Source organism: Limulus polyphemus, unplaced genomic scaffold, assembly GCF_000517525.1.
Source record: "Limulus polyphemus unplaced genomic scaffold, Limulus_polyphemus-2.1.2 Scaffold8289, whole genome shotgun sequence".
Lineage (NCBI taxonomy): Eukaryota > Metazoa > Arthropoda > Merostomata > Xiphosura > Limulidae > Limulus > Limulus polyphemus.
In genome coordinates this window covers 21115-30090 of record NW_013673899.1, presented here as the reverse complement: position 1 = coordinate 30090, position 8976 = coordinate 21115, and the positions used below count along the sequence as shown (strand labels likewise).

Below are 8976 nucleotides of genomic sequence, written 5' to 3'. Positions count from 1 at the left end.
GTTTTGACACTATTCTTACCAGCTCAAAGAGGCTCACACTGACCCTCAGTAAACTCACTTCACCATTCAATCGTCATCATCTCACTTGCTGATAAGGTAGCTTGTGTTGGAATATGTCATCCAACAAAGGTACTATCAATTTCTTTCTGATATTCTTTGCTAGCTTTGGCTGGAGCTAGGGTTTGTTTTTTTCTGGTTGGCGAAGGTCTGGTAATCTTATACAGACCACTTTAATTGGTCTCAGACCCACAAAAAACCATATAATCTCTACAACCCTTGGTCATCCATGTTTCCCTTGCACAGAGATTGCTCCTCAGCGGAAGAATATGAACAGCTATTATGGGTACATCAGATATAAGCAGTTCTCTGTACTGAGTCATTGGCTGTATTGGCATTGAAATCTGACATTCAGGAAAGGACTTTTCCCTGACTAAACAACTCTTATACAACCATCTTCCTTCAGTGACTGACTCTCAATCTTTGTCATAAGTCCTTCAAGCTGTGTAAAATTCCATTTCCATTAATACAATGCCCTTTTAAACTTAAAACACAAGAGTTCAAATAAATGGCAGTACACACTTCAACAAACTCCACAGTAAGTTGTCCTGTATTTATGACACTAAAATTTTCCTTCCTATCCACTGACTGATTTATTCAAGTAAGCTCAAACAGAATAATGGAAGATTCTATCAGGATACGTATTAAATAATAATAATACTGAAGCTGAGTAACTGGGTTGTGAGAATGAAATAAAGAAATTAGCATAAATTAAGATATGAAATGAACAATCTTTATTAAAACACTAGACACAAACTCGGTGTGTGTGTGTGTGTGCTTGCTTTGAATGTTGGATTGTCATTTTAAGTGGATCTTCCTTCAGACTACTTACTCCTCAAGATCATGTGAAAGACTGTCTAAATGTAAGGTTCCTTGCTTTGTAAGAAACGTTGTATTTACTTAGAAAGACTAGTGCTATCCACGTGGCTGATAATTCTCATTTATACGTAGGTTAGGCTATAACTCCGAAACACCACCTGTTTTACCACTGAAGGACATTGCTATCAATATTCTTGAAAAAAGGCAACTAAAATGAGATAAACTTAATGCTTTCTTAGCCATGTGTTATGTGAAATCTGCACATATATATTAGAATAAAGGATAAATTCAAAATATAAACTATTAAGGTACAATGAGATAGAAATGCATTGTATATTTATATATCACACATGTATATAATTTTCATAAAGCAAACAGTGTTTTTACTGTTGCTTTACATTTAAAGTATAAGAAAACATCTTGAATCTATTTAGAATCCAGGATAGACAAAAAGTTTTATTGTGTGTTTTTCCTGTATTGTAGTGATACAAGAATGTGTATGAGATATATAGCCTACTGGGGAGGAAAAAATCACATAGTATTTATTGGTGACTCAAGATTGCGGCACATTTACTACAAACTTGTTGACACTGTCAGGACGAAGGAAGAGAAAGAAGATGAGTCTGCACATAAAGACCTTCATTTCTCAGATCCTGATCTCAGATGGAATTTGGTGTGTATAATGCATTAATTTTTTTCACTTTATTTTATTTTTGTTTTCTGTTTGGATGTGCCATCCAGTATAATTTTTGTTTCATGTACATGCACAAGTTACAGCAATCTTATAAAATCTCAATAAAATATTCAAAATAGTTTAACATCTGAAGTTTTAGACAGTATAAATAATATAAAAATGTGGAGTTTTATATTAAATGTTCATTCATTCTCCAAATCGATTTTCTCTGCTTTACTACAACTTTCAAGATGTTTGTGTTGTGTTGCTATTTTACAGCCATACAGTTTTCACAGATATAAAAACCTCTTCAGATTGTTGCAATTCTTAACTTACTATAACTCTAAGAGTTACTGGTTTGCAGTAGTAATAAGAATTGCAACAATCTGAAGAGGTTTTTATATCTGTGAAAACTGTATGGCTGTAAAATATAACTCTAAGAGTTACTGGTTTACAGTAGTAATGTATCTGAAAATAGATGCTCAACAAACAATATGAAAATCATATATGTTGTTAAAAATGTGCCTTAAACTGAATATCAGATACTCTTTCAATAGATTAAACATTAATTCACAAGCTATATGAAAAATTATTAAGAACATAAAAAACATACACAACCTCTCCTCTCAAGATGTAATTATCTTTAATTAAAAAATTCAAATGTATTTCGAAAGAGTTGTTTTTTATAAAGTGAGATAGTGATATTCTCAGGTGCACTGATTTCCCTTAACCCTACAATGATGACACCATTTTTAAAACCATTTCTGTGCATGTTACTGAGTTACATTCAATCAAACCACTTTACTGTCAATGTATTTTAATTAAATTATTTTTTATCAAGTACATTATCATTCAGAGTTTTATTATCTCAGATTTTATTCCTTTATTTCAAAAGAAACCTCTAAAACAATAATTAAAACTGCAGTTTTTTTGTGTGGGTGCCACTGTGGTTACAATTATTAACTTTAAGAGCTGGTATGGAAGAAACTGCTGTGTGTATAATTTAGATGTTTCTGTTCACATGGTCAAAGTACACCCTATTTAGCTTGTTTACAAATAATTTAAGTACTTTCCGAGAACTTTTGTCCCAAAGCAAATCATTGTAAAAGTTCCTCAGTTTGAGATAAGCTATTCCCACTTGCAGAGTAAAAACTGTGTTACCAAGCAACGGTTTGAAATTGAATGGCATATTTATAACCAATAGAAAGAGAAGATTTTGCAGAATCTTTCCTGTAAATTATCTTCTACCTACTGCGATGTTAATGTTGACTACGTAGGCATACAGTTTAACATTGTATATTGTTGACTACATAGGCATACAGTTCAACATTGTATATTGTTGACTACATAGGAATACAGTTCAACATTGTATATTGTTGACTACATAGGCATATACGGTTCAGCATTGTATATTGTTGACTACATAGGCATACAGTTCCAGAGTATATTGTTGACTACATAGGCATACAGTTTAACATTGTATATTGTTGACTACATAGGCATACAGTTTAACATTGTATATTGTTGACTACATAGGCATACAGTTCAACATTGTATATTGTTGACTACATAGGAATACAGTTCAACATTGTATATTGTTGACTACATAGGAATACAGTTCAACATTGTATATTGTTGACTACATAGGCATACAGTTCAACATTGTATATTGTTGACTAAATAGGCATACAGTTCCAGAGTATATTGTTCAACATTATTGTTTCTAGCTTTTTGCTGTTTTTCTCACCTTATACATATCAGTTTGATACGTAGTTAAATTGCATTTAGGGTTTACTTTTATGTTTTAGTTAATTATGTATTATTTGTGTTTGAAAAGTCATAATCAAAAAGATTAATGATTTTTTAAGTTTATTCTATGCTTTGCCTAGCTCAACCAGCTTTCATAAAGTTTGCAAGTGCAACCATCATTTTGTCAGGAGCTAAACCATCTCTGTTTGTGTTAATGATCTATTGCCCACAGGCACCTGTTGATGTGTTTCGACATAAATAAAGATAAAGAAAATGAAATGAAAATAAACATTAAATATTAGTGAAAATATAAAGTTGTGAAATTATGCACATGAGCCAAAGAAGATATTTTAAGATTATTCAATGAAGAGATAAAAGGTATGTTAATTGTTAACATTTCATTACACTGTAAGTTGATGATAATAGCTATATTTAGTGATGTTGTAGAGAAAAATATAAACATATACCTTAAATCACTTTTGATGTTCATTTAGGAGATTCTAGAGATTATGAAAGTGAAATATGAAAATTGTAAGATAAAAAAAGAGTACTTGTATACCTAACATGAAACCAAATATGAAAATTATATTTGGCCTGAATAATAGCTATATTATGAGGAGTAATTTACAATAAATTCTGTACTTCTTGGAAGGGTGTTAAATAAATTAGATGTCAAGATTCTCATACTACTGGAAACTGAGGATTTTTAAAATATTTCATTATAAAATTAAGAACTTAAAACTTATATTTTATTACAATTTGATTTATTAACTATGTTTGGATGTTAAGTTTATTCATAAATTGGTAATACACTAGGTTGATTAAATTTTGAATGTAACTGTGCCAAAAGCCAGTTGCAAGATGGAGGAAAGAGAGAAAATGTCCTATTAGGGAAGATTGAGGATTTTTTAAATATTTCATTATAAAATTAAGAAATTAAAACATATAATATTTATATTTAGATTATTAGTTATGTTTTGATGTGATGATAATAAATTTGTTTAACCCTTTCTCCATGGGCATCTTTTTCTGTACGTGTCATGTGGTTTTAGTGAGTTACATTCAAAATTTAATTACTTTTTTTATGGTATACCAGCAAATATAGCATAAAAACTTAGATAATAATTCATATTGTAATATTATGTACATTTTTGTAAGATCTTAGTCTTATAAGGCAATGTTAAAAATCGTGAATTTCCCATTTTCTCCTCAGGCATCTCCTCTTCTTTAATTTATGTACCATCCCTTCAAGAAGTATGAAAGTTAACGTAAATTACTTATTGTAGTATCGTCATTGCCCAGGCAAAGTATAATTTGTATAACCTTCAATCTTATATAGTTACAGAGCCATGAAATACAGTCAGACCCCTCCTGCCATGCCCACCTGTAACATCATCTCTTTAAGGAATTGCTAATAGTTCTCTGTGAGATTTATTCCTATATTACTTATAATCAATAGAAAGCCAAGGTTTTCATTTATCAAATGACATATTATATTGCTTTATTTTCTGTAAAAAATTGTCAATTTTGCTTTCAGTTCAAGCATTATTCTACGGGAAACACATTGACAATCTTAGATGAATTTTTAATGGTTCTTGTTGCATAGTTAGAAAGCCAGAAAAATTGTGGTAGTTATGTTCTTTAGTGCATTACTTAACTAAATAAAATAAATATTTAGTGCAGTACCACCATTACTATAAAAAAAGTAGGGTTTAGTATCATTAACAGTCAACAAAAAAAAAACCAAGCAAGCACTGCATTTTTTTTGTGTATTCTTTATTTATTATTGTAAAAGTAACTAAATTGTAAACATGAGAAACTTTTTAAGTTAGTTAAGGCTAGATTAGGTGAAATAAAGAATACTAATAATATAAAATAAATTTTTCATGAGGTATGCTTGCAAGTTGCTCATGCATAATGTAAATCGATAGCAAAACATTAGCTGCACATTTGCCAAGTGATTTACAACTTATAAATGGTGTGAATAGTAGTTAGACATGGGTCAAAGGGCAATAAACGGTAAAATGTAAGTAACAATAGATGTATACTGTTACAGGTTTAGAACTATTTGGGATAAACAAATGTAGTTTATTGTTGCAATTGGAAGTCATTCTAGTAAGAAAAAAGGGTAATTTAGATTTATTTCCATTTTTATTTGTTTTTTGGTGGTTACAAGTTGGTCAAATTGACCAACCTTACATAAAGATAGAATAGAAAAAGATAAAATATAAAAAATGTTATTGAAAAAACATTTGAAATGTATTTAGTAGGTTTTAGACATTAAGCAAATGAAATTTAAGATTTTTGAGATGAATAAAAGTAATTTTGATTTTAATGTGGAAATCACTTTGCACTTGGCCTAGTAAAAGCAATGTTGTATGTATATTTACAGACAAGTCTTTAGTAAATATACATCACTAAAAAAATCTGATTTTTGCAATGGACTTCCCTCAAATACTGGATGACACATTCCGAGATCCCTGGCTCAATGCTGATCCTGTGTCATGCTCTGTATTGATTGTTTTCTTCACATCCACAATTTTGGGGTTTGAGGTAAAGCCAGTATGATCCTATCCTACCCTCGCGCAGATGTCGTTATCCAACAAGGAGGTTTTAGATGTAGTTCACTTACCGAGTATGGTCTGCTGCACCCTAGCCATTCTACAACATGGGACGTATCCTACATTACCCATTTTACTTCTCTAGGATTGCGTTTGTTATACTTATCTGGTTGGGATCACTTTCCTGACTTATCCTCTCCAACTCGCATGTGCTCCCTTTCTTTTCCCCCATGTTTGTTCCCAGCTGTTCATGGTGAGGGGATCCCTGATTCAGAAGTGGTGCAGTGCCCCTCCTCAGATCATTTGATCTGTTTTTCTCATTTACAAAACTATCCTTTGGATGCTTTGGGGGGGTATCCGTTCTTCCCTCACACTAGTCCCTCCTCCTCTTCAGTGTGGGATTCTAGCTAATCTCGTGAGAGGAGGAAAGTACCGTATTGGAAGTTATAATTTGTCTATATTGAAAATGTATTTCCAATAGGTAGTTCCCTCCTCTCACATTCCCCACCTTCCTCCCCACAATCTTCCGGTGCTTACATCATCTGACACTTCAAAGTGATGGTTTGGTAGTGGCACATAGAGGGAGTCACATGCGTCATGTGTTAGTAGTACTCTCCTTTTGATGGAGGATGATGCATGATGATTTACATGAGAGACATGTTGGAATCTTTGTTTCCAAGAGGGTGGTGTGAAAGGCTTGTGGCAAGCATTATAAAAAAAGTTTGCATATAGAGGGCAGACAAAATGGGAAAAGCTAATCTTGTGAGAAGAGGGAAGTACATATCGAAAATACATTTCATTATAGGAAAATTATAACTTTTGTGGTCACCCATTACACTGTCTCAGGTGTTATCATTCCTCTGGACTCTCCATTGAGGTTTACCCCCCTCTTTTCTTCTAGTGGAGTTTGAGAGTCCTTACCATTTTCCAATTCCGAGCTGCTGGGGTGGTGGACTATGGAGGCATCCTCCTAAATGGGGTAATGAAATACAAACAAAATGTAAAAATGACTATAAAACCATTTAGTTTAGAGTAGGGTGGTAGTGTTCTGTTGGTGTAGGTGATGTGATATTCTCCAGTATGAAACATAAAAACAAATGGGAGTGAGATGTCAAAATTGCTGTTCACCCCTTCAATTTTGATTCCTCATCCTACCCCTATGTGGATGTCAGTTCCCAGTGGCCAGGTTTTGGATTTAGAGTAGAACCAATCAACATAAGTTCTCACACATCTATTACAGATGTCTATATTCCTCCCTCATTTATACTCCTTCAGTGTTGTGGGTCACGGTGGAGGTAATTGCGGATTCTTATGCTTTCCTTTTTCATATCCCTCGATGTTTCTTATTTCGAGGATGTTAATGACCTTGGGGTGGTTTTGGTCAATTTCACTTTTGAAGGAAATTGTTTACGTTATGTAGACATCTTTTCAATATTGGATGTCAGGTTCCCAGATTGATCCATCAATTTGTCATGATTTGGGAGATACCAGAATCCCTCCAGTCTTGTGAACTTGAGGTGAAGACGGTATGACACTCTTTCCTATCCTCACATAGATGTCGGTTAGCCTGGATTGCAGTCATCTTGCTGGTGGTATGATCTTCATCCTATCCTTGCGTGCATGTCTGTTCCCAGCAGCATGGGTTTTGGATGTTGATGACTTGCCATGTACGGTCTGTCTCGCCATAGCCTTTCTACACCTAAGGGCACATACTTTTCATTTTACCCACTTTTATAATTTCTGGGATTGAAGTTCTTAAATATTGCATGGTTTGGATCACTTTCTGGTCATAGTTCTCTCCCAATTGGATGTACTCCTTTGTTTTATGCCCATATATGCGACATTTTTCTATGATGGGCAAAGAGTATGCCTGGTTCAGAAGTGGTGTGGTTCCCCACATGAGATCTTAGAATCTAACTGTTTCATCTTAGGGAGTGTCCTCTGGATGCTTCTTTCTCTCCCTTGCACCAGTCCCTCCACCTATTCAGTGTGGAATTCTAGCTATTTATGTGAGAGGAGGTAATGTACCGTGTCAGAAGTTATAATTTGCCTACACTGAAAATGTATTTCTGACAGGTTCTTCCCTACTCACACTTCCCTCCCTTCCTCCCCACTGAAAACCATTGCTTTCATGTTCTGCCAAAACTCGAAGTGATAGTTCGGTAGAATTGAATAGAGTATGTTGGACTCTTATTGGTAGAGAGTTGATGCATGATGATTTGCATGAGACGTACACACTGGAATCAGTCAATTCTAATGAAAAAGAGAGAAAAGGCTTGTGGCATGCGTAAAACCTTTTTGTACATATAGAGGGCAGCACTGAACAAGAATAACTATTTATATGAGTGGAGGTAAGTACCTATTGGTAATATATTTTCAGTGTAGGAAAATTATAACTAAAAAAATAATCTTTTAAACTTGGAGGTTGCTTTTTTTACAGTCAAAAACATATTTTGAATTTTTTGTTAAATCCTTCTTTAAACTTCATTGAATAAAGTAATGTTGAGGAAAAAGTTAATATAGTATTACTTAAAATTTGAATCTGAAATACAAATTAAAATAACATTTTTAGAATTATATCAATTCACTGGTGCAATTTTTCCCTCAGGGCATGACAAAATTGGTCTTGTAATGAATGGGTTATCACTTTAACCTTGACCTACTTATATTGTAGTTATGTAACTTGTCAAATTTTGTTCTAAAAATAAAAAAGTGGATGAAATTGTGGGAAATTTTAGAGGTTCATAAAAATAAAACATTTTATTTTTTTCTAATTTTTGTGCCAAAAATTCATTATTTATTATAGTTATTTGCATTAAAACTCTGAGTTGTTCAAGTGCATGGTGATTTTCATGTTAAGTATAAAAATACTTTTTTTTTATCTTACAGTTACCAGATTTCATTTGCATAACCTCTAGAACCTCCTAAATGAGTATTAAAAGTTTTTTTTTATAAAGTATATTGTGGTCAAGTGACATTTTTGTACAGACTTACATATACTCATATATATTGCCTTTAGAGCTGAGAGATTAGTGGATTATGATAATTGATTAATTGTTAGGCTCATTAATTAACTAATAAGAAGAAAGGTCCATCTTTCAAAAGTACTCAGGTTAT

The 8976-nt window shown here is 32.9% G+C and overlaps 1 protein-coding gene across 1 annotated transcript in view; it reads left to right on the top strand.

Annotated features, from left to right (window-relative positions):
• Nucleotides 1-1363: 1363 nt before the first annotated feature.
• The window catches only part of LOC106475250 (N-acetylneuraminate 9-O-acetyltransferase-like), a gene marked incomplete at its 3' end in the record, with an annotated part of 27727 nt that continues 20114 nt past the window's right edge, over nucleotides 1364-8976 (top strand). The window contains exon 1 of the mRNA XM_022379409.1: nucleotides 1364-1549. Within this exon, the coding sequence (XP_022235117.1) occupies nucleotides 1370-1549 (180 nt within the window). The remainder of the gene's footprint in view (nucleotides 1550-8976) is intronic.